Genomic DNA, 24,958 nt, shown 5'->3' on the forward strand with positions numbered 1-24,958 from the left:
CATTCTGCTGTTGATGCTCTTGCTTGCATTTTTCATTTCACTCCTTATATTCTTCAGCTCCAGAATTTCTGTTTGGTTCTTTTTTTTATGATTTCTATCTCTTTGTTAAACTTCTCACTTTATCCGTGTATTGTTTTTCTGATTTCATTGAATTGTCTTTCTGTGTTTTCTTGTAGCTCATTGAACTTCCTTAAAACAGCTATTTTGAATTCTTTATCGGATAAAGTGCAGATCTCCATGTCTTTGGGGTTGGTTAGTGGAAGATTATTGTGATTCATTGCTGGTGTCATGTTTCCTTGATTTTTCATGTTTCTTGAAGTCTTGTGTTGCTGTCTTCACATTTGTAGTAGCAGTCACCTCCTCCAGTCTTTTTGTTGTTATTAGCAAAACCACTTTATTCTGATAGATAGTTTTAGCTCCTCCAATCTTTACTAACTGACTTCTGGAGAGAAATCCCTTCCATCAGTCCTGCTAGGGATTCTGAGGCTTTCTCAGACCTTCTGTGGATATGCTGCCTTCACACTTTTTACTCTCTCTTGTCGCAGAATTCTTAAGCTTGTATGCCTTCTCTTGATCCTGCAACACAACAGACCATGTGCTGACAGCCTCTCTTTTGTTTTCCCAAAGGCAGAGCTAAAGCTCAAGTTTGTGGTCTCTCCCTGGCCTGCAGACTTCGGCTGGCTCTCTGCATGTGCTCACTAGCTGTCTGCCACAGCTCACTCTCCCAGCAACAACTGGGAGTGTGCAGAGAGCTGGCCACAGCGTAGGGGTGTCTGTAAGTGAGGCATGCAGAGCACTGGGGATGCCTGTGGGCCAGTTGTGGGGGATCTGCAGGCAAGGTGACCCCAGCAGCTTGTGGGCGGGCTTCTTGTTGGAGGCTGCAATGCAGTTAGTAGGATCTGCATCCCTCTAGTGCTCTCATCTCAGAAAGTCCTGCCTGCCACTCCTTCAGCCTTTTCCCACCCCCTAGTCATGCAGCTCACGATGCAGTACTCTGGATGGAGTGAGAATTGGGCCTTTTTGGCAACATCTTGCACAGCTAGGGAAGCCAGGTGCTCACTCACATGCTCTCACTTTCCCCTGTGGGAGAAATCAGGGGCCAAGAAGGTCACACGTGGCATTGAGCTGTGATGCCTTGGGAGAGGGGTGACGTGGGTAAAGTCAAACTGTTCCTCTTTCCCTCTCCAGTGCATCCACACTTGTATTTTCTTTCTCCACCAGTGTGCTAGAACTTCTCCACTGGAAACCTGGACTTCCACAAAGGCTGTCTGGTTTGTGGGTTATTGTCTAAGACAGTGTTCTCTAGGGTCTTCTGGACTGTGGCTGAGAGGCAATTTACAGGCCATTGCAGGGTCCACAGCATGGGTAGATGAGACTCCTCCTGGGTTTCTTGGTGTATGCTGCTGGATCTCACAGCTCCCAAGAGGCACTTTTGTCTGTGGATACATGTGACATTGTTGCTGCTGAGTGTGAGGATACACCAGGGATATCTTATTCAGCCATGTGTTGACATCACCCCACTTTTTAAATTCTTACTCCTTACTCTAAATATTCACCGACAGATGACATTCTTCTTCCCTCTCTTCTTGTTCACCCTTTTATGGATGGGAATGATCTGGGGAAGAATGAGGCTGGCTCTGTTCTTGGAGCCATCTGATGTTCAGGTAAGCATGGTAAGAAAAAGTTTGGATAACATTGAATGGGAGAAAAGGAATATTACAATGTTATTTTGCATTTTACCAGGAGTCTGGAAAAAGAAGGAAGTAGAGCAAGAATCATTAATGGAAGGTTGATATGTAACTGATATACACAATCACCAACAGTGGCAGGGAGGATGTCCGTTCCTACTGACACCCAGTTCTATCCCTCTTCATTCCTCCTCTTGGGCATCCCAGGCTGGAAGATCTGCACGTCTGGATTGGATTCACCTTTTCTTTGTGTATATTGTTGGATTTCTGGAGAATGCTGCTGTCCTGTTTATGATTCAGACTGAGTGTATTCTCCATAAGCCCATGTACTGTTTTCTAGTCATGTTGGACCCTATTGACCTGGGCCTGTCCACGGCTACCATCCCTAAAATGCTGAGCATCTTCTGGTTCAGTCTCAGGGATCTCTCTCTTTTTAAATTGTAGTAAAAAGCACAATATAAAGTTTATCTTTTTAACGATGTAAGTGTACACTTCAGTAGTGTTAACTATATTCACATTGTTGTGCAATGGATCTCTAGAACTTTTTCATTTTACAAAACTAAAACTCTATACCCATTGAACAACTCCCCATTTCTTCCTCCCTCAACCCCCTGGCAACAACTACCATTCTACTTTCTGTTTCTATGAAATTGACTACTTTAGATACCTTATATAAGTGGAATCATATGGTATTTGTCTTTTTGTGATTGGCTTATTTCACTTAGCATAATGTCCTCAAGGTTCATCCATGATGTAGCACGTGACAGAGCTTCCTTCTTTTTTAAAAGGCTGAAGAATATTCCATTTTATATCTGTACACCATTTTCTTTATCCATTCATCCATCGATGGACTTACATTGATGTCTTGGCTATTGTGAATAATACTGCAGTGGACGTGAGTACAAGTTGTTTTTTTTTAAACAGCCTTATTGAAATATAATTCACATACCATACAGTTCACTCATTTAACGTGTACAGTTCAGTGGCTTTTAGTATATTCACAGATATGTGCAACCATCACTCCACTTAATTTAAGGATATTCTCATTATCTCAAAAAGAAAACCTGTACCTTCCCCTTTCCCTCCATCCTCCCCACCCAGCTCTAAAGAACTACTAATCCACTGTCTCTATAGAGTTCCCTATCCTGGATTTTTATATGAATGGAATCATATATGTGGTCTTTCGTAACTGGCTTCTTTTCCTTAGCATACTGTTTTCAAGGTTCATCCATGTGGTAGCACATGTCATCACTTTACTCCATTTTGTGGCTGAATAATATCCCACTCTATAGTTAACCACATTTTGTTTATTCATTCATCACTTGGTGGACATCTGGGTTGTTTCCACCTTTTGGCTGTTATGGATAATACTGCTATAAACATTTGTGTACAAGATTTTGTATGGACATATGTTTTCATTTCTTTTGAGTATATACCTAGATGTGGAATTGTTAGATCATATAGTAACTCTGCGTTTAATCATTTGAGGAATTGCCACACCATTTTCCATAGTAGCTGTACCAGTTTTACATTCCTACCGGCAGCGTACAAGGGTACAGGATTCCAATTTCTCCACATCCTCGCCAACAGTTATTAACTTTATTTTAGCTACCCTTTTGGGTATGAAGGGATATCTCATTGTGGTTTTTATTTGCATTTCCTTCATGACTACTGATTTGAGCATTGGCCATTTGCATATCTTCCTTGGAAAAAATTTATGTTCAGATCCTTTGCCCATTTTTTAATTGGGTCTTTCTATTATTTAATCTTTTAGTTGTCCATTTTTTGAGTTGCAAGAGTTTTTCATATATTTTAAATAGAAGTTCCTTATCAGATATGAATTGCAGACATTTTCTCCCATTGTGTTGGTTTTCTTTCTTTTTAATAATATAAGCAAATTATAGCTATTAATTTCCCTCTGATCACTACTTTCACTCCATAAGTTTTGGTATCTTCTGTTTTAGTATTTTTAGTATGTTGTGTATTCATTTTCATTCATCTCAAAGTGTTTTCCCTTGTATGTGATGACTTGCTTCTGTCTTGCTGCTTTCAAAATTCTCCCTTTGTCTTTGTCTTCTGAGAGATTGATGATGTGTCTAGGTGTGGATCTCTTTGAATTTATCCTATTTCCAGTTCATGGAGCTTCTTGGATGTGTAGATTAAGCACATCTTAATTTGATTTTATCTTAATTTGATTAAGCATCATTATATGGGAAGTTTTGAGCCATTATTTCTTCAAATATTCTTTTTGCCCTTTCTCTCTTCTTCTCATGTGTATGTTCCTATGCTGCATGGTGTCCCATAGGTCTCTGAGCCTCTGTTCATTTTTCTTCATTCTTCTTTCTATTTCTCAGGTTAATTTCAATGGACCTGTCTTCAAATTTTTTGATTTTTTTCCTGTTTGGTCACGTCTACTGTTGAGCTCCTCTAGTGATAGTTTATCTGTTATTGTACTTTTCAACTCTAGAATTCCTTTTCTTTCCTTTCTGTAATTTCTATCTCTTTACTGATATTCTCTATTTGGTGAGATATCATTTTTCTTTCCTTTGGTTCTTTAGACATGATTTCCTTTAGCTCTTTGAACATATTTAAAATAGCTGATTTAAAATCTGGTACTAGGGTAAGTTAAAACACTACAGAGCTTGCTGTTCTTACCAAGATTCTACTGTCTTTCTTAACTGAATGCTCTCTGGGTTGCTGCAAGCCTTTGGTTAATTTCCAGAGTTCTGTGAAAGTTGATTACGATGACATGTAATAGGTTTTTCATTGCTTTTATTGAGGGAGCAAATTTTCAGTGGTTCTTACTGGACCATTTTTGTTGATCCCTTGCTTGGATTTTGATTCAAACTACAGAAAGATAGTTTTGAGACAATGGCAAAAACAGAACACATACTGGTTATTAGATTATTAAACATTTTATTTGGTTGGATAGGAAAATTGTATTAAGGTCATATATATTTTTAAAAACCCTATCTGTTAGAGCTACATACTGGTGTTTAGATTTTTTTTAATTTGCTTTCAAATACTCCAGCTCACATGCAAAGAAAAAGTATGTGTGGGAAGAGAGAGATGAAATAATAGCACATGTTGATGGTTGTTGGATCTGGGTGTTGGGTACATGGAGGTTCACTCTACCATTTTGTTTTTGTATTTGAAAATTTCTTTAATAAAAATTTTTTAAAAGACAAGGAGTACCAAACAAGGCTGCCTTGAACTGGGAAAAAAATAATTGAGTCCCTAATTAGCCTTGGGTAGAAGGGAGTAAAACAATGTCCTGGAAGATAGGCAGCGTGTATGTTGAAAAAATGAAAGTGAAAGAGAGAATCTATCAGGCACCCCCAGAATAAAAGAAGTTATACAGCAAGTAAAGACATGCAACCATCTCTGAGTCTGGAAGGCAAAGGAATTGAGTGGTCAAGCCCAGGTTGATCCCTGGCTCCAACTCCCATGTCCATGGTCTCCACCACTATACCTCACCACATCCCAAGGTGGCAGCAAAGACTTCTTTCCTGGGGCTGGCAAAAGAAGTGTTCCCACCCGAGACTATTCTATTTGGCTTGAACAGCACTATGATAAAGACCCAAAGCTGGAGTTATGCATAGGGTGACAGGCCTCCAAGGGCAGAGGTCTGGGATGAGGTAGGCTTCTGTCCTCCTGAGTGATCCACAGCCTCAAGACACCAAGTGGGGAAAAGGAGCTTTCTCTGATAACTCTAGTCTCAATCAGTGAAGCTCCAGTAGTCTTAAATGATACTATAAAATGTGCACTTGTAAGTTTTCTACACCATACTCTAAAGACAAGGACCTCAAACCCTGAGGAGGGAGCATGGGAGATCCACCCAGAGGCCAGGATAGTGCAAGGCCTGGGGCACTGGGTGCTCTCACATTCAAAGCCCAAGGAGAACCTACCTAGCTTGCTCTGCTGCCAGCTTTCCAAATGGGGACAAGAGCCATCAGGAAGACAGGTGCCCTGCGGCTTTAGCTAAGGAAAGAGGGCTTGGGAATTAGAAACCAAGGAAAGCAGTCAAGAACCTGTCTTTCTTTTCCTTAAATACCCCTTTCCCTAGGAAGAGGAGCAGGAAATATATTTTAAGACACAAAGAGCCCGTGGACTTGTCTTTGGACAGAGCTGGGGAATCTGAATCTCCTCTGCAGACAAGTTAGGAAAGAAGAAACTAAGGGTGGGGCCATGGAACACTGCCGGGCATAGGACAAGCTGTAGGGACCCTGTGGGAGAAAGGCAGAGCTGACACCCCTGCACCCACACCCAGCCCCAGGGCGCCACTGAATGAAGCCCTGTCAGAAAGGTGAGATGAGCTGAAAGGCGCCTAAGACAGCAATGCCAAGTTCCTCAGCAGATCAGGGCCTTTCACTGTGCAGCAGGGGGGCTGGTGCGAGGGGGTAGTGGCCAGCAGACCCCGTAACATCGGAATGGGGTGAGGAAGGGCCTGGGAATATCACTGCTCTGCCTCACTGTGTTTCACCACCACTACCACTGTGTTGGGCAAAGCAGGGATGGCTCCCCAGCATGAGGCAAGTCTGGCATGTCTAGAAGTACAATCTGCAGGTTGCTTTGGAAAATGAGGGACCAGAAGATGCTATACATCTTCCACGTAAGGCGAGATTTGAAACCAGCACCCTGTGTACTGCCACCCAGAGTCCCTAACTGAAGATGCCCATGGGCCCAGGTCCATATTACAACTACTTGACTAAGGAACAGCTTTATTGGTGACCTGAGGGAGCCAAGATCACTCCCAGGTGGTGTTAGCCTGCAAGGCCTTCTCTGGGCAGGAAGCCAATCACACAGTTCATGGGAGTTCCTGACAAGAGAGCAGATCTCCACTCCTAATTGTAAGAAAAATTTCGGATTCTGATTTCAGAGTCAACAAAAAGAAGGTCAGAGGCTGGAGTCCTGATGGCTATCAGCACCCCTGCCTGTGGGGGCTCAGGAGGCTGGCTGAGTTGTTTAGCAACACCTGTGGGGCTATGCAGAGGAGGCAGGGGCAGGAAGGCTACAGGAGTTGCCCCAAGACAAGTTTCCAAGAGGGTTCACACTTGGGCTGGACGTGGATCTTGGCCCTGAAACTGCTTTTTGGGTCTGATGGGGTCAGGTCGACAAGTAGGGCTGTGTAGCAGATAACCCCACCTACTGGCCCTCGGCATGCCAAGGCTCCATGGTCTGGGCTCAGTGATGCCACCACAGCCTGTCACTTGTCCCAGCTTCTCATTGCTGGGGCATCCCCAGCTTCCTCACCGGATACAGGTACCACATCACCACCCCGGAAGGGTTGATGACCACTGTGAAGTTGGTTTCAGCCCGGAGGCCACTGATGATGTCACCCGTGTAGACGTTCTGGGCCTGCAGTGGGGAGGGACATCACCAATGCCACCATAAGAATTAGTGCAGAGACCCCTCAGAGGACGTAAAAGCCTGGACTTTGGCCTGTCTGTGCTGAGCCTCCAGACAGAAGTGGGAGCCCTGAATCTCCCATTATTTCTCCACTGGCAAAGCCAACAGATGCCCAAACACAGACAGTGGCCAAAGCCCCAGCCCACAGAGAACCTGAGGAATGAGCCAGCAAGGACTGACCAACGAGGAAGAGAACACGGCCTCAGAGCATGGGACTCATTTATACACAGTTCTGTTTGCACAGCTTGAAAACATCCGTGCAGAGAACAGCCACAGCCCTCAGTGCCCGTGCCTGCCAGAGGACCGAGGCCCACGGCTTAGGGAGGCCATGTGTGAGTGAGGACCAGCCTCAGCAATGCCCTCCCAGGGAAACCCGAAGCCCTGCAGGCAGCAGGGCACTCACCTCATAAACGTTGGAGCCGGTGAAGTTGAGCTGGGCGAGGGAGGAATGGTAGCGATAAGGCATATCGGTCCTGCGGCTGAAGAAGACTAAGGCGCTGGCCTCATTGGCCAGAGGCCGCATGAACACTTCAATGTAGGATTTATCCTGGGCATGGAAGATGGATACCGGCTGGGGTCCCTGCTCAGGCGGGCCCTGACGTCCCCCTTCCCAGTCCTCCTTTGAGCCATGCAGAAGCTTGGGGGGGGATACCATAGCCCTTCAGCACCCCAACTTATCTAACCCTTCTTTCCTTCCTTCCCCAACTCAGCAGACGCTCCCTGATGCCAGCAGATGCCAGGCCTCATGCTACGACACAGAGACAGCTGCTGCATGAGGTCCTGCCTTAGAAAGTTCATAGGATAATAGGAGGGGTAGACGTGGAAGCTGCTGGTGCTGGAGTGAAGGGCACTGGCCAGCGGGCACGATGAACACTGCCCTGAGCTCCTGGCTCCACCATCAGGCAGGGATTAGTTACCTCCTCTGGCTATCACCTATTCCACAGGTGCCTTCTATAGTTGTGTAGATGGATTTCTTTTTACTAGAAAGGCAAAGATCTGTGCAAAGAGCACACGCTTTAACACAACACTGTTGGAGTCAAGTCCTGTGGTACCAGTTATCAATGGTGTGAGCGTGAGCTAAAGTTACTTAGACTCCTCAAGTCTCAGTTTCCTCATTTGTAAAACAGGGAAGGAGTATCTACCTTCTGAGAAAATGTACTGGAATGCCCAGTACACAGTAGGTGCTCAATAGATAGCAGATGCTAGTAGTAGTAGTCATTGTATTCCTTGGATCAAACAACTAAACTCTGGAGGGAAGCTCTAGTTCTCTGCCAGACATTACAGATGTGTGCAGAAGTCTTGTGCTTCCAAACTGAGGGGCCTCGCTGTTCCCATGTGCACTTGTGTGGCCAAATTCCATGAGCTGTCCTGCTCTCACCTAGGCAAGTGAGGGACAGTTGGAACAGGTCCCTGTAGAGTCCTTGACTGAATGCCACGAGGTGGTGGGCTTGAGCAGATTTCAGAGGCCCAGCAGCCTCCCCCGACGGTGACCTCCAGGCTTGGCTCAAACTTTGCAACCGTGTTCTCAGGGGAGCCCAGTCCCTCAGCCTCCCCTTCCCTCCTCCCACATCCCAGTACCATGAGAATCCTGCGTCCCTGGATGCCTAAGGGATCCTGGTTGATTTTGATCATGAGTGGATTCTGCAGAATGTCCATGTTCTGGGCAGAGATGGTACGCAGGTCCGTGGACATGAAAAGGGGGGCTGCCAGCACCGTCCAAAGGGCCATCTGAGACTGGGCTTGCTCGAAGCTGAGGCCATAGTTCCCAACGAGCAGCTAGGGGCAGAGGAGAGGAGCAGTGAGCTCTGCCCTCTTCCAAGGTAGGCACGAGGACCAACCCTAAACTTAGAGCCGAGAAGATGGAGGCAAGAGAAGATGGAGATGGGAGAAGATGACCATATGTGGGGCCTGGTTGGCAAACAACATTCCCCCTGGTGTGGCCTTGGGGTGGGTTGAGTCACTTGCCATCTGAGCCTCAACTTTTTATTTACCAAGAAGGGGGTGATAATATGCTCTGGCCCTGTCACATGATCCAATGGGATCTTGTTACCAAAAGCGTTTATAAACTGGAAGACACAAGTCAAGAAATACACCCAGGGTGCCAATGGTAGGAAACCAGACCTGGACAGAGTGTCTGCTCCTGCCATGAGCCCTACATGAGCCCTAACCACAGCTGACTGGACCAATGGAGGCTTGTGACCCAAAGGCAACCAATCCACAGATGGGCCACAAACGATTATTGCTAATGCAACACGGTTACATACTTAGTGACACCAGTTTTACTAAGCACTGAAAATATCCCAAACTGTGTCAAGAATTTTAAAGGGTCACCCATTTAACCCTTAAAACAACCCTATATAAGGTAGCTATTATTATTAGTCTCATTTTCCAATTGACAAAACTGAGGAACAGAAAAAACTGAGTCACTTGCCCAAGGTCTGTGGCAGAGCTGGAGCTAGAACTCTAAAGCAGGCCAATTTCTGTTTCTCCAGGCACCCCTCCATCTGGCCTAGGATTTGTAATTATTCTAATCATCACTGGTAGTAAAAGGCTTGTTGACTAAGTGAAGAGATAGCTATAAAACTCTAAGATAAACTGCAAAAAATGTTAAGTCCCCAGGGCTATGAATGAGGTAGGTACACGGGGTGAGTTCCGCCTGCGGAGACTCTGCGGGAGGGTAGCAGGCTGCAGGGCATTGAAAGAAGGGCCAGAGGCAAACGGGGTGAGGGCAGTGTAGGAGGGCAACAGCAAGAGAGTGTGGAATATTCACGAGCTTCACCCTGCAGAGGAATAGCATCTCACACGAGTCACTACAGACCGAGTTCTCAAGTTTCAAGGAACATCAGAACTGCCTGGGAAGTCTGTTAACAATGGGCATTCCCAGGCCTTCCCCCAACATTCTGATCCCAAAGGTGAGTGTGGGGCCCTGGGAACAGAACTGTAAAAAAGCTCCCAAGGCAAGTCTACTCCAGCTAGTTCAAGGACACGTTTCAGAGACGCTGATCTAGAACCTGGCAGTGAGCCTCTTGGAAGAGAGCACAGGGCAGCAGGGAGCAGCTCTGTCATGGATGTGGGCTTTGGGACATCCCCCTCCATGCTGGTACCATGTCTGGGTCATTCCAGTGTCCAGGGCCCGCCACTGGCTGCAGTATGTCCTGGTGCTCCACAAACCAGTTCAGGATGGAGAGCACGCTCCTCCAAGAGTCCTGGATGTCGTCATAGTTGCGCCAGAGGTTGCAGATGTCTGCCAGCAGACTGTAGTTCACCTGGATGTTGGCGGAAGGCAGAGTCCAGTACCAGAGTCACACCCTGCTGCCCAGAAGCCCGCACGGGGCCTGGGGAGGCTCAGCAGGAGACACAGAGGGTGGGGAAGGGGGAGGAAGAGAACAGGTCCTGAGCTTGTTCCTTGACCAAAGGATGAGGAAGGCCTCAGAGAGAGTAGCCCTCTTCTGGGGCTGCCCAGGCCTCCCCTCCATGCGTGCTGATGCCAGAAGCCTACCCTGCCCTCTCATGTCAGCTGGGATCAAGCCCAGGCTATGGGCCTGGGCTGGTGTATCCACAGCATCCCTACCTCACATCTTCCCCCATGTTCTCTCAGCGAGAGTCCCACTACTTGCCACCATCCTCCCTCAGATCTGCAAGTCTGATCCCACCCTTCTAGTGTCTGAGATGCTGAGAGGCTGAGAGGACCCACAAGGCCCTCAGAGGCTTGGCCCCACTTGCCTGGACTCACCAGCCTTCTGGATCTCCTTGCCCACTCGGTACAACCCAGGATTCTGACCACTTGCTGGATGCTGTGTGTCAGCACATCACTTGTGGTTCCCCTGACTTGGATGCCAACCCCTTCGCCCACCTGACAAGTGTCTCCTCTTCTAAGACCCTGGGCTGGCTGAGGCCCCCCTAGGGTACTTAGGATCCTCTCTCTAGCTCTACGAATCAGCACGTGGGCTACTGTGGTGAGTGCAGCCCTGACTGTGCAGGAGGCAAGGAGGCCTGGTGGGAGCAGTGCCAGGTGTGCACAGAATGGCTTACCTGGGGGGGGAGGCCCCCTTCATAGGCTGGCCAGCTGCAGGAGAAGGCGATGGGACGGCCTGTGGCATTCAGGGCAGCAGCCATCTTGGGGTACCCTGGAGAAGTCCAACTCCCATGTTTCAGGACCAAGGAGGTGCAGGAGGAAATCTGAGGCCCCAGCCCAAACCTTCTCCCACCAAATGTGAGGAAACTGGGGCTACAAAGAGGAGGTGCCTGCCCCTGTACCCAGAGCCGCAAACGCTTCCTGGGTGGGGCATGGTGCCAACCCATCTTTAGGGAGCCTGGGAGCCAAGGTCCCTCCAGCCCCTGGAAGAGGGGAATTGGGAAACACTACAGCCTAGGGCCCAAAGACAGACAAGCTCAGCCAGGTGGGCACTGGTGGGTCTTCCATGGCTACCTCTTCCTGTCTACCTGATGGCCCCCAGCCAGCTGTGGGACCCACCCTTGGCCCGTTCTTCGGGGGTCGAGAAGCAGCCATCCAGCTTCAGCATGTCCACCTTCCACTCGGCGAAGGTTTGAGCATCCTGGACCACCTTGTCTAGCGTGGTGCCTGGGTAACCCATGCAGGTGAAGTTGCCCAGGTCCGAGTAGATGCCCAGCTTTAGGCCCAGGGAGTGTGCCTGTGGGGCATCGAGGACACAGTGGGCTCAGGCAGGACCCTCAGGGAGCTGCCTCACAGGCACATCTGACCAGGCCCCACTAAAACCCTCAATGGCTTCCCAACAACCAAAGGAAAGGGTCTCAGCTTGCTTCCCTGGCCTCTGCCAACTACGGTCCTTCCTCTCCCTCCAACACACACACCTCCCATGGGCTGTTTCTTGCCTCTAGGCCTTTGCTTCTGCCATCTCCTTTGCCTCAAATGCCATCTCTCTGGTATCAGTCCAAGAACTGCCTCCTCCAGAGAACCTTCCTGAAATCCCAGGCTGGATAAGATGCCCTTCTTGGCTCTCACCCACCACAATGAGCCAAAATAGCTGCTCATTTATCTGTTTTCCCCACCAGACTGTGAGTTCTCAAGCAGGGATTGTGGAAATGAGCCCTAAGCAGGATGGCATGGAAAGAGTGGTCTGGCCCCCAGGCCAAGGGGCAGGGCTGGGATGGAGCTCACATAGTCAGCCAGGAAGTCAATGCCGTTGGGGAAACGCTTGGGATCAGGCACCAGGCGGCCTTTGGCATCTCGCCCACCAATCCAGCAGTCATCGATGTTAAGGTATGTGTAGCCCAGGTCCCGCCATCCATCCTGTGCTAGTCGGTCAGCCATCTCCATGAAGAGTCGCTCACTGGCGAGGGGCAGGGGATGGGGCAGCTCAGTGGCCCGGCATGGCCCTCACTCCTCCCCCCTTCCTGAGAGCTTCTCAGATGCTCTGTGAATCCAGGCTATAAGAACCATGGCCTTGCTGTCAGCTGAACTAAGCCAGGTAACAAGTGTAAATGACACCAGGGATTGTGTCATGAGCCCTAAGGAGAGCGGAGTGAAAGGAGTGGTCTGGCCCCCAGGCCAAGGGGCAGGACTGGACCACAGGTAGCATATGGAGTCTGGCCTGGCCTTAACAGTTATCTCCTTTTGAATATCTCAAGGTTGCGTCAACCACAGGGTCCTTGCCTCACAGATCTGATAGGCTCCACAGGGGCCCCAAGCAGGTCATGAGGCTGAATGTCACATGTCCCAAAAGTCACCTGTGGCTGCAGTCTTTCTGGGATGGGTGGGTTCTGACCCTGCCCTCTCTTCTAGCTGACTCTCCACTCCCTGCCCCCACACTGCAGGCCCTGGGCAAGGCTTGTCAGGCAGTGCAGACCTTACCTGATGCAGTTCTTTGGGTCCTCATCACAGTCAGTGTTGCAGCGGAAGCGTTCCCAGGCCAGCCAGCCCATGGGTGGCTTCTGAAGGAGCCCATTCTCCAGCAGCAGCACGTGGTCCACCAGGGCCAGCAAGAGCACTGCAGGAGGGACTGAGGGGACGGCTTTGAGTGGCTCCCATAGCCCTGGCCCTCACCGCACCCCATCCGCACGCTGCTCTGCCTTGCAGAGGCTGCCAGCTTGCATATTAAGGGAACCAGACTTCTGGGCTTAAGGCAGAATTGGTTCTTCCTGCAACTGCTGGCTCCTATAGTGCGCTGAGTGGGCAGATGGTGCACGGGGTAGGGCGATGTGTTTGAGCCCTGGGTCTCCAATTCCTGTTGCCACAGAGGTGCTGGAATTAACAAAAACTAACATCTGGGGTCATATCCTTTCTACACCCTGACCAGCTCCCCTCACTCCATTCATAGAACTTGACAGTACACTGTGGCCAGACTCCAGGTCTCCCGAGTCCCATCCAGGGCTCTTTGCTTTCCACCACAGACCCCCCAAAAGGCCTCAGAAGGGCTTAAGAGTTCAGCCAGGTTGGACCTGCACCCAGCCAGCTCACCTGGGTGAGCCCTTTCCCTCTTGGGCCTGGGTTCTCTTATCTATAAAACAGAGTTACTATACCGACTTTACAGGGCTGTTCTCGGCTCGTAAAATAGGGCCTCTGCACTTTTGGGGAGAGGGGGGGTGAGAGAGGAAGAGGCCTCTGGAGGGGAACTGATTCCTGGGGGGGAACATCTCCTTCTCCTTTCCCGGTCCAGCTCCAAGAATAAGAGGAACATGTCTCCCCACATACCCACATCAGAGAAGGAGGCCCAGACACCAGAAGGCTGGAGCTTCCTCCAGGTAACTCCCACCCCCAACTACCCTCCCAAAGCCATCCCCACCCGTGTAGGTACCTGTCTTCAGCAACATTGCTCTGGACTCAGCGTCTTAGGATCTGACCAGATCTGCTCCGCTTTCATCAGCTTTGTATGTTGGGCTTTGGAAGCTAAGGAACGTTAGAAAAGCACTGGGGTCACTGCTGACTAGTTAGCCCTGATGCCCTTAATCTTGGGCGTGGATCCCACACTCAGTCCCCAAGCTGCGCTCACTACCCCTACCCTCTCTCTCAGCCATCACTTCCCGGAGCCTAGGTTCTTCCTTCAGAAATACTAAATAAGGTATCTTGGATTTCAGATCTCACCCCCTCTGCGGGGCTGGGAGCCCCGAGAGCCCAAGGGCTGCCCTCTGCTGCGCCATGGCCAGAGAGAGTCGGCGGCCGGCTCAAGGACGCCCCGGACGAGGGGAGGCGCCGGACCGGGACCAGGCTCCGGACTCCCACCGGGTCTGGGTTGCTGCCCCCGGCCCCCAAGGACGGCAGACCCAGCGCGCCAGCGCGGGGATCCCCCAGAGCACCCCGCCCGCGGCACTTACACCTTCTACGGCTCTGGCACCCAGCACCTCCTGCGGCCTCCGGAGCCGCAGATCGCTGTGTTCGCCTGATTCCACTACCGCGTTCCGGGGGCGGGGCCTGGCGGCGGCCCACGTCTCCCCGCGGAGCCTATCAGATTCCCCTAGCAACGACGTGTCCCGCCCTCCAGGGGCCCCAGGCGCCCTCCGAACCTCTCAGAGCCCCGCCCCCTTGGGGCTCCCGCTCTGCGCGCTCCCGAGGCGGGCGCGAGAGGAGCGGGCGCGAGAGGAGAGGGCTTAGGGACCCGGTGTCCACCCGCCGCGCCGCGCCGCGGGGCTAGACCTTTCACCTCCGCGGGGCCCTGAGGGCGAGGATAGTACCTGGCACACTGTAGACGCTCAATAAATAGCTGGGGCGTGATACCCGCTGCGGGCTTTGCTAAGAGGAAATGAGAATGCCCTGAAGCATGGGTCATAGTAAGCGCTTGAAAACGGCAGCGGAAGATGAATAGACACCACGGGAGGAAGGGGAAGAGAGCAAACCAGGTGGAGGGCACAGCTCTTGCAAAGCCAGGAGGCTCTCCTCCCCAACCTGAGACTCCGGCCACCAGTTATGCTCGTCCAGACACTTTGCATATGCCTTTCCCTCTTTCATGCATCAAAAATTGATTGAGCAACTACTAGGCGCCAAACACTTTATTCTTGGCCCCTTCACTTGGATGGCCGCTGGGCATCTCAAACATAATGGGCCCCAAACCGAACACCTGCCACCTTCCATATTTCAGGTAATGGCATCTCTCCTTCCAGGTGCTCAAGCTAAAGCCTTGGGGTCCTCCTTACCTCCTCTTTCCCTCACTCTCCACATGCAATCTCTCCGCAAACTTTGCATTCTCTGTCTTCAAAACCCACCCTGATTCTGGCCACCTCTCAAGGCTCTCCCAGCTGCCACCACAGCTCCCCTGGATTATTGCAGCAGCCTCCTCAATGGTCTGCTTCCACTTAACATTTATTCTCTCCACAGTAGCCAGAGGAATTAATCCTTTAAAACATAGCTCAGGTCACGCCTCACTCAAGACCCCGTGATGGCTGTTCATCAGCTGGAGTAACAGCCCTCACACATTCGCAAAGTCCCACCCCACACATTTTGACCCCATCTCCAACTGCTCTCCCCCTCCTCACCAGAGCCGGGCAACACTGGCCTCCTTGCAGTCCCTCAAACACAACAGGCCTCAGGGCCATTGCACTAGCTGTTCCCTCTGCCTGGAGTGCTCTCCCTCTAGATGTTGGCATGACTGGCCTCCCTTATTTCCTTCCAGGATTTCTCAAATGTCATCTTCGCAGTGAGGCCTACTTGACCATTCTATTTAAAATTGCAACCTCCCCACTCCCACAATTCCGAATCTTCCTTACCCCGCTCTACATTTTCCATGCCATTAATTACCTTCTAACACATTTATTATGGTTTATATTATTAATCGAATAAAATTTAGCAGGAGAGACAGATAATAAACAGGCAAAAAAGTATGAGTGTGGGGAAATTTTCTGTAGTGGTTAGTGCTATAATGAAAATATAACCCAGGGATGCCGTGGAGACCTGAGGGTAGGCTACTTACATGCACAGGCAGAGAGGGGACATTTGTGTCGAGACCTGACTGATGCGAAGGCGCCCTGAGGTGTCAGAGGTGAGGAGTAGGGGTGAGAAGGAAGAGCGGTCTGGGCTGCAGGAGCTGCAGGGGCAAAAGCTCTGAGCTGGGGACCAACAAGTTCGTGGGCAGGCGTTCTGAGCTCACCGGCTTCTTTGGTCGTGTCTGCCGCAGCCTTCAGCGCAGGCCGGCCCGTGGACCGAAAGCAGGCAGAGCCGGCGGGGGCCGCGGGTGGGATGCAGGCCCGCGGGAGCGGTGGAACTAGAAGGGATAAGCGGGCCGACCCCAGGGGCCTGGGCGGGTAGCCGGGAAGCGCGGCTGGGCCTCGCGGGCTGGGTAGGAGCCCGCCCAGAGGAGGCGCCCGGGGCCGAGGCCGTCCCAGGCTTGGCTCTGTGGGAGAAGTGGGCCGGGCGGGGAGAGGGGGAATGGAGGGGAGAAGAAAAGGACTCCGAGTTCTCGGGGCGGGGTGCTGGCTTCGAGATCCGCGGTCGGGCTGAGGTGTGGCGCCGGGTTCGAGGCCGCCCGCCCGCGACCAGCTCTGTGGCTCAGGCAGGTCCCGGTCTCTCGGGCCTCAGTTTCCCTCCCGCGTGGATCAGGGGGCGGTTTCGCGGATCCCAGGCCCGGCGAGCTCTGGGCGGGGAGGGGCGGGGTCTCCGGGCTCCCGCCGCCACGTTCGCGCCCGGGCGGAGGCGCGGGGTCGGGAGCCGGGATCGGCCCGGGACGCGGCCTCAGCCCCCCGGGGGGGCCCCCTCCCGGGCGGCGGCGCGCTCGGCGGCACAGAGGTGAGAGCGGCCGGGCGGGCTTGGGAGGAGGCGGCCCGGGGAAGGCGTGGCCCGCGAGGACAGCCCCACTGCGCCGACGGGGAAACCGAGGCGGCAGCCGCACCCCGGGGAGTTCCCGGTGAGGCGACCCCTGTTTCAGGGCGATGGGGGGTCAGGGGCCCACGCGCCAGCCCGCTGCTCCTCCAGCCAAAGGATCCGCAAAGACGCGGTGCACCGGCCTCCCGCCGGGTGTGCGGTCTGGGCCTCGCACCCCTAGGAGGGCTTGGGGGGGGGGGGGCGCCCTTCCCCAGGCACGCGGCGGGGGAGGGGGACAGCTCTGCGGGCTCTGACCCCCTTTCCGTGCCAGGTGCGGGGCCCGGGACTGGAGACTAGGCCACTCCTGCAACAAACATCTGTGGTCTCCTCCTCCCCCGCCCCTCCCCCCCCCCCCCCCCCCGCACCGGTCTGGAGTGGCCCCTCCCCCATCCCAGGACCCTGCTTGTTTCTCCCCACATCCTCATCATTACTGGTCCTTCCGTTATTTATTAATTTTTAAAATTCATTTATAATCATTTTTGTCTGTTTGTTTATAGTGTGTCTTCCCCGCTGGAACGTAGGCTCCAGGAGGGAGAGACTTTGTTTTGTCCACTGTCGTATTAGTTATTTCAACACATACTTCCTGAGGGCATCCGCCAGCCGTGCAGGGGCTGGATATTGGGGTTATACCTGGAGCCAAGGCGATCCCTCCCAATGTCCATCCCGCCCTCCAAATTCTGGGGTTGGGGACAACGCTGTAAACACAGAGGAGATCCTTGCGAGATGAAGGAAATGAGACAGAAGTGCATGCTGCTATTTGTGTCATCTAAGATGGGGCCCCTTGGTGATTAGGGCCATCTTAATATAGTGATTAGGACAGGCCTCAGATTAGGTGCCTTAAAACCCACAAGTAACAGTTTGACAAGTGCTGGGAGGGAAGAGCAGGAAGATATGAGGGCACTTAACTCTGACCTGGCCTCAGGCGGCTGGGAGCTGAGGCCTGAAGAGTGACTGATGCCCAAGACAATGGGATCCAGCACCTAAAGTTGCTCGTAGGAGCCTGGCCTGGCTGGGTGGGTGGAGGGGATTATCAGGGGTCAGAGAAGGCTTCCTGGAGGCGGTGGTGGTTTCACTGGGCCCCAGAGACTGACTAGTTCTCATCGTTTAGGATGGGTTGACTGAGTTTGAGAATTGTTTTGCAGGTGTCCAGGGAACCACGTGGTCAGAGGGTTGAGCTGAGTGGCCAAACAAGAGAGGCCCCTGCCCCTGCCCAGCAAGCTTCGCTGGTAAGTGGGTCACTGCCAAGACTTGCCCCCAGAATATGTGAGGGAATCAGGAGACCCAGCTCTGCTTCTCACTGGCCGTGTGAGCTTGAGCAGTTCACTTTCACTGCTCAGTTTTCCATGAGTCAGGAGGACAGTTAGATTAGGTGCCACTTATGATCTGTGGGACACCGACATTTAGTGGTTGAGGTTGGTCCTACTCAGCTATGTCCTGTGTTTGTGCCACACTCTTGTTTACTGAGCAGGACCCCAACTGAGCCACCGACTGATGGAGGAGTGAGGCAGGCCTGCCCCCCCCCCCCCCCCCCCCCCCCCCCCGCCCAATCTGGCCCCGAAGGCTGCAGATTTTTACTAAAGGATAACTGTGCCATTAGCAAATGAGAGGCCAGCAGGGGCCCAGGAGGGTCTTGGAAACCTGAGGTATTTGGACTCAGGGTTGGAGCTAAGGGCCCCCCAGATTAAGGGATGGTTTAAGCAAAATGGTTTCTGTAGGTTTGGGGTCCATTTCAGCTCAGCTGGGGCCTGTTTCTTTTGATATTACAAGCCGCATCAAAGTCCTGCCATACCTCCTGGTCAGATCCAATCACAGTATCCTTTTCTCTGAGTCCTCTCATGTCCCGTTTTTTGCATGACCCTCACAACAACTCTTTGAGAGAAAAGGCAGGGGAGACCAGCCCATTTCACAGATGGAGACCCTGAGAGCCTCAGGGCACACAGCAAGTGAGTCCATGCTACAGCACTGGGGCCCAGGTCTCCTCCAGAGCCAGCACTTTTTTCCCCACAGGCACAGGAGCTGCCTCCCTCTCTGATCTGCGGCCACCTCTCTCACCTCACAGTTCTTACAGAAGCCATGAAGCTGAACGAGAGGAGTGTGGCCCACTATGCACTGAGTGACTCCCCAGCAGACCACGTGGGCTTCCTGCGCACTTGGGGGGGGCCAGGGACTCCACCCACCCCCAGTGGCACTGGCCGAAGATGTTGGTTTGTCCTCAAGGGCAACCTGCTGTTTTCCTTCGAGAGTCGAGAGGGCCGGGCCCCGCTGAGCCTGGTGGTGCTGGAGGGCTGCACGGTGGAGCTGGCTGAGGCCCCGGTGCCTGAGGAGTTTGCCTTTGCCATCCGCTTCGACGCCCCTGGTGTGCGCCCACACCTGCTCGCGGCAGATGGGCCCGCGGCCCAGGAGGCATGGGTGAAGGCGCTGTCTCGGGCAAGTTTTGGCTACATGCGCCTGGTGGTGCGCGAGCTGGAGAGCCAGTTGCGTGATGCCCGTCAGAGCCTGGCCTTGCATCGCCGCTCATCCTGGAAGGCTGTTACTAGCCGCTGTAAGCCCCAGGCTCCTGACCGCTGGTCTCCGGGCCTGGAGAACGGCCACACTCTCTCCAGGGATTGCAGTCCCACGGGCTTGGTTGAAGAAGGGGGCAGCAGGCCAGCAGGGCGGGGCTTGGCTGAGTGGGAGTTGCAGGGCCCTGCCAACCTCCTCCTAGGCAGGGGACAGAGTCCTGTGTCCCCTGAGACCTCTTGCTTCTCTACCCTGCACGACTGGTACGGCCAAGAGATCATGGAGCTGAGGCGGGCGTGGCTGCAGAGGGCCCAGGGGAGCCGGCCAGAACGTGAGGGACAGGATAGGCCCTGAGCCTGGGCCCTTTGGATTCTGCCTTCGTCCTGCTGGTCAGGACACCAGGGATAGTGCTTTTTCAGAAGTTTAATGTTTACTCATTTCCAAAGTTGCTTTTTTAAGGGGTGGTTCCCTCCTTCCTGCTTTTTCTGGCTTTCTCCAGGTGCCAGACCCACCCTCGTGCCTGGAGGGGACTGAGGAGTCATTGCTTCCAACCCCTTTACTTCCTGAGGCCCAGAGAGGAAAGGTGGCTCGCTCAGCAGCCACAAAGTACGACCCACGTCTCCTCACTCTGCGCTGGAGTGCCCCTCTCTCAGAAGATATTAATGAAATGGAGGGAGTGGGGAAATATTTCATGGCCACAAGTCACCCTTTCACCTACACACCAAACTGTACAGCCATAATTTCCAACATGGCGATTCCTGTGTGCATTTAAATACTGGAAGCTGGCTGCATTGTTGACTCGAGGGACTGACCTTGTCAGAGAAAGTGGATTTTTTTGTGTCATGGGGATTTCTGGGGCCCAGCTCTTTCTGAGTGGTGGAAGGGATTACACTCATGCAGGGGGGGCATGGGACCCCCCACTCTGCAGTTTGGGAAGGGCCTTTTGGAGGGAGAGGGCCTTCATCCAATACAGAGGGATTTATTCTGCTCAGAAAGTGTTGGGGCCCCCATACTCTCTCCCTGGCTGCCCTGTCAACAGATGGTGCTGGACGTTGCCCCAGGAGGGGCTGGTAGCTTTTATATATCAGCAGAAATCCTTACACCTTGTCCTCAGCAGCCAGCTCCTAGGGCTGCCAAGTGGGAAGCTAAAGAAAAGGTGCGGAGGCAGTGTGGCTTTCCCTGGGAAAGCCAGTTTGTTACTTTGGTTCCCAGTCCTGGGCATTCCAGGAGCTTGGGCACAGGATTCCTGGTACCCTGTGATGAACTATTCTCTCTTGACTGGGCTCCCAAAGAGGTGTTCTGCTCCTGAAACCCCCTGGGAACTCGTTCACAGTTCTGCCTGTCACCCAGTGTGTACCTCCCAAGACCCTCTCATTGCTACGCTCACCAGCCTGGGGCCAAGTGTTTTCTTTTCTGATTGTTTCGGGAGGCAAATTGGCTGGGTCCATAGAGCAGAGCCCAGACCAGCCCACAGCTCACGGCACCTTATTTTATACGCAGACACTCCAGACTTTTATCTTTCTTACTGTCACTGTGTTTTTTATACGATTAAAACACTAAGTTTTTTTTTATTACTCACTTTGGTTCCTCAAATTTATTTCAACTGTCTCCTGAGGGCTGCTCAGCCTGGCGGCCCTGCCTGGGGAACAAAGACAGAAATCCGTGCGGTTTACCCACAAGATGCTGGCTGACGGCCCCGCCCCGCGCCCAGAATGAGGGCGGAACGGGGGCGTCGGCGTCATCCTCGTGACGTCACCACGTCGGGCCAGAGACAAATGCCTCTTTCCCACTGCAACAGGAACTAGGAGCACTGCGCAAGTGGGAGGCTGGGCCTCCCGTCTGCTGCCGAAAGCCTCGCGAGGCTTGGGGCGGCGTTCTTCCCGAGGGCGTCACCGGGGCCGGTCGGTGGGGTCCGGGAGTCCGGTTTAGGGGCGGAGCTGGGAGATGGCGTCCGGAGCGGCTCGCTGGCTGGCGTTGGCGCCCGTCCGATGTGGGGCTCTGAGGAGCGGACCGAACTGGAGGAAAGGTGGAGAGGTCTCCGCAGGACGAGGCGGTCCAGGTCGGACCCTGGTGCCGTGGAGGTCAGTCATCGTTACTCGCAGCGGCGCCATTTTGCCCAAACCGGTGAAAGTGAGTGTCTGCCTGGAGGCGGGGCGAAGGGGCCGAGGCCAATCATTGTGGGGAGTGTGCGGGTGTCGACGCTGATTGACAGGAGCACAGGCCAATAATACGACCTCTTTAGAGCGGAAGGCGGATCAAGGACAAAGTTTTGCGCTGATACGCGGCTAATTTTGACAGATGGGAGGGAATGGCCGGCAGAGATCCCGGAGTTGAGCTGGGTGCTTGGAGACAGAAGATGGGGGGAAGAGCCGAGAAAGACGGCATTCCGCACTAGCTGATCGTGAGGAGCGCGGGGCCCTAGTTCCCCGGAGCCAGAAGTCTCGGCTTTTTGCATCTAATACGGACAGGTCACGTAACCTCTCTGCCCCGTCGATGGGATGAAATAACGAATTGTGAAAGGACTTTATAAACAAAGGATACGTAGGACGGGCCTTATCTTTTTATGAGTTTTGACCTAGTATTCAATTCATGTGACTTGCAGTCCTGAGAAGTCTGCAGGGAATTATTACAATCACTGTTTTTACAAATGAAGAATCGGGCCAGAGCAGTGAAGCCAGTGTCCAAAGCTACTAGCTGAGTTGGGTCCTGGAATCCAGGGTTCTTGCTGGTACAACCCCCACCAGATCCTATTTTTTCCACCACTGAATGCTATCACATGCCATCAGTATCCTCGGTTTTTTCTAAGTGGAAACAGTCCCTTATACCCAGCAAAAGTTTGTTGACTCCAGGGCTGTGTGGGAGTTAAAAAACAAAAATAAATTCTTTTAAAGCTAGTCTGGCCTATGTTAGCTCATATAAAGTGAGGTCGGGGTTGTTTCAAAGCAAGAAGCAGGAAGGTGCAGGGTCCATGTTGGGGGAAGAGCTGCCTTATAAAAAGGCATAGCTGAACTTTTTTTTTCTTGACACTCCAGGAAAACACGAGAGGAGATGTTAAGCTTGTACTGAACTCCCCTAGTCCATCTAAATAGCTAGTCTTTTAGTGTAAAGACATGCTCACTTTTCAAAACACACCTGTTTCTAAAATTTAATGTGGTGAAATAAAATTTCTCAGGCACCAGGGAACCTGTTAAAGAACTGTATGGAATATCCCTTCATGGTGCATCTTTCTGTGATCCATTTTCATGTGTTTAGTGTCTCAAGTGGAGCTGAACTCTATTTCCAGAGTCAAGCTCTCTGAGTACTTTCTCACCTGTTTGATTGTAGGTATCTGTAATTACCAGATTGTGCCCAAATTTTTAGATGTCCAGAGTGCCTAATACTTTTCTTTCCAGTATCTACTTTGATGGCCACAATCACTTCATCTCTTCTATTTATTTTTTTTGCTTTGATTTTTTCCAAGGACTTTACAGTGAAGTTGCTTATGATGGGTCTGGGATCCACAGGAGGCAATGCCCCTAGGAGGGCTGGGCCTTCTGTGGTCCTGCTAGATTCGGGCCCGGAGCTCACAGCCATTGTTCTGACCCCCTGCAGATGTCCTTCGGCCTCCTCCGTGTGTTCTCCATCGTGATCCCTTTTCTCTATGTTGGGACGCTCATTAGCAAGAACTTTGCTGCTCTACTTGAGGAGCACGACATTTTTGTCCCAGAGGACGATGATGACGATGACTAACAGGTAAGACCTGCTTTTCCCCCTACAAGGACGAGCAGAAAGGGGGGTGGAACATCTGAGGTGTGATGTAGTTTGGCCTGGTAGCAGCATTTGGACACTTGAAACAGCAGCTCAGATCTTTAATAATTGACTCACTTAGAGGCCAATGTTTTTATTTTGCCTTTTCTCTCTGTTGGATGAAGGAAACAGTCTTACTTACAAATCACTGGGATCTCTTCCAACTAGGCTGGATCCCAGCCAGCCTTTTCAGTTGCCCTTTATGTCCCCTCAGTCTCTCAACCCGCAAATGTTCTTGACCACATGCCTTACGTGCCCACCACAAACGGCTGCATCTCAGTGCCCCACGTTGAAATCTGGGAACTGCTGATCCTCACCATGGTCCGCTCTGGTTACCAAGCTCTGTGCCAGCACGGCCTGCACATGAGCACTGCAGCTGGTTCCTGTACTGCTCACAAACCCTTCCCCCAGTGCCTGTCCCAGTCCGCTTCCTTGTATTGACTTCTGGTGCTATGTGCTGCGGGGCTGCATTATTGTCATGGGTAAGGACACTCCTGACTCCTTAGCCTGGCATTCAGGGCTTGCCCTGATCTGGTCACACCTGTTATTCTAGCCTCATCTATATTCGCAACCACACACCTGTCCCCAGTATTGACCATTTCTTCTCCCAAGCATTGGCTCATTGTTCCTCTCACTTGGAAGCCTGTTTCCCAGCCCCTGTCTTATTTCCATCAATTCTTCATTGTCTTTGATGAAGTCTTCCCGCATTCCTTAATTTGAAAGTGACTGCTCCTTCCTCTGACCAGTACCTCTCTTGTGACACTCAGCATTGTGTACTTAAACACATACACACACCCTAAACTCCACTAGACTATGAGCTTCTTGGTGGCAGGGAACATGTACTTTGTACCCTTGGGTTCCCAGCGCTTGGTCTGTGGTGTATGCTCAGGAAATATATGAATGAATAATCAAACGTCCTCAAAACTGCCTCTCCCCTCACATTTGGGAGAAGCACTCTGTGGAATTCTCTTTTGGTATGTGGATACATGAGTGCTCTATTGCCCAATTCACTGCTGCTTTCCTTTCTTACAGGGTATGCAGGAAGTACAGCAAGGAGAAAACCCTACCTTAACTAAGAAACGGTGATGCTCGCAGCCTCCCCTCCTCCCCTATCAGCAGAAGGGTCCAGGGAAAGCCCTCAGCCTCCCGACTCCAGTGAAGCCTCCTGCATGGTCTGTGACCACAGCCCAGATCCTCAGGCTCTAGGAGGTTCCCTGTGATGTGCTGTCCACCGAGCACAATCAGATTATGAATAAACATCAGCTCTGTATGACTAAGCGATGGCTGAAGTTTCTTAATAAGAGCAGGCTCTATTTGCAGTTTCTTGTCTCTGCTGTCCTTTCTCTCTCAGCTGAACATACAGGCCTTTGATTTACAATCCAGGATCTCTAGGCCCCTATGAATCCATAATCATGGGGGCCTGGGACCTATTTTCATTATTTACAAAAGCGCAACAGAAACCGTTTTCTCTCAATAAAGTCAAACTTTTTTTGTGTTGAGTAACACTGCCTAATTGTCACATGCTAATCATAAGGGGCTTTGATTCTTAGTTTAAAACTACTTGAGAATACCATTATTAGAATGATTCTTTCAAAACCTGCCTTCCTTAGAGGAAAAGATAATAAAGGGGTTGTTGGCAGTGAAAAATTTGGGAATCCTCAGGGTGCTTGTACCCATAGATACTGACCCTTTTGTCCAGCATTCAGACTGCCCAGGGAAGAAGCAGAGAAGACTACCATCCAAAGCAAACGGAGATGAGTTCTTTAACCTGGCTTCACATTTATTCTCCTGTCACTTTAGAGCTACC

The 24,958-nt window shown here is 51.7% G+C and overlaps 3 protein-coding genes across 10 annotated transcripts; 2 read left to right on the top strand and 1 right to left on the bottom strand.

Moving 5' to 3' along the window:
- Positions 1–4,584: 4,584 nt before the first annotated feature.
- NAGA (alpha-N-acetylgalactosaminidase) lies at positions 4,585–16,436 on the bottom strand. Of its 3 annotated transcripts, none has more exons than XM_070599658.1 (11): positions 16,157–16,436; positions 15,980–16,034; positions 13,874–13,965; positions 12,931–13,078; positions 12,238–12,409; positions 11,572–11,749; positions 11,130–11,224; positions 10,202–10,363; positions 8,676–8,873; positions 7,501–7,644; positions 4,585–7,046 (listed from the first exon to the last, which is right to left on the bottom strand). In XM_070599658.1, the coding sequence occupies exons 3-11, from the start codon at positions 13,887–13,889 to the stop codon at positions 6,912–6,914; spliced, it is 1,248 nt and encodes a 415-aa protein (XP_070455759.1). In that variant the 5' UTR covers positions 13,890–13,965; positions 15,980–16,034; positions 16,157–16,436; the 3' UTR covers positions 4,585–6,911. The 3 variants fall into 3 exon arrangements, with proteins under 3 accessions (XP_070455759.1, XP_070455758.1, XP_070455760.1); XM_070599657.1 differs by adding an exon at positions 14,391–14,805 and having other exon boundaries at positions 15,980–16,436; XM_070599659.1 differs by lacking the exon at positions 15,980–16,034.
- PHETA2 (PH domain containing endocytic trafficking adaptor 2) lies at positions 16,425–20,939 on the top strand. Of its 6 annotated transcripts, none has more exons than XM_070599667.1 (3): positions 16,425–16,558; positions 18,009–18,092; positions 18,926–20,939. In XM_070599667.1, exon 3 carries the CDS (start codon positions 18,940–18,942, stop codon positions 19,717–19,719), a length of 780 nt encoding a protein of 259 aa, XP_070455768.1. In that variant the 5' UTR covers positions 16,425–16,558; positions 18,009–18,092; positions 18,926–18,939; the 3' UTR covers positions 19,720–20,939. The 6 variants fall into 6 exon arrangements, with proteins under 6 accessions (XP_070455768.1, XP_070455764.1, XP_070455766.1 ...); XM_070599663.1 differs by having other exon boundaries at positions 16,431–16,558; positions 18,874–20,939; XM_070599665.1 differs by lacking the exon at positions 16,425–16,558 and adding an exon at positions 16,656–16,791.
- Positions 20,940–21,200: 261 nt separating this feature from the next.
- Positions 21,201–24,428, top strand: SMDT1 (single-pass membrane protein with aspartate rich tail 1). Its single transcript, XM_008508893.2, has 3 exons — positions 21,201–21,495; positions 22,957–23,097; positions 24,184–24,428. Exons 1-2 carry the CDS (start codon positions 21,310–21,312, stop codon positions 23,092–23,094), a joined length of 324 nt encoding a protein of 107 aa, XP_008507115.1. The 5' UTR covers positions 21,201–21,309; the 3' UTR covers positions 23,095–23,097; positions 24,184–24,428.
- Positions 24,429–24,958: the final 530 nt, after the last annotated feature.

The sequence above is a fragment of the Equus przewalskii genome, chromosome 29 (genome assembly GCF_037783145.1).
Source record: "Equus przewalskii isolate Varuska chromosome 29, EquPr2, whole genome shotgun sequence".
Classification (NCBI taxonomy): Eukaryota; Metazoa; Chordata; class Mammalia; order Perissodactyla; family Equidae; genus Equus; species Equus przewalskii.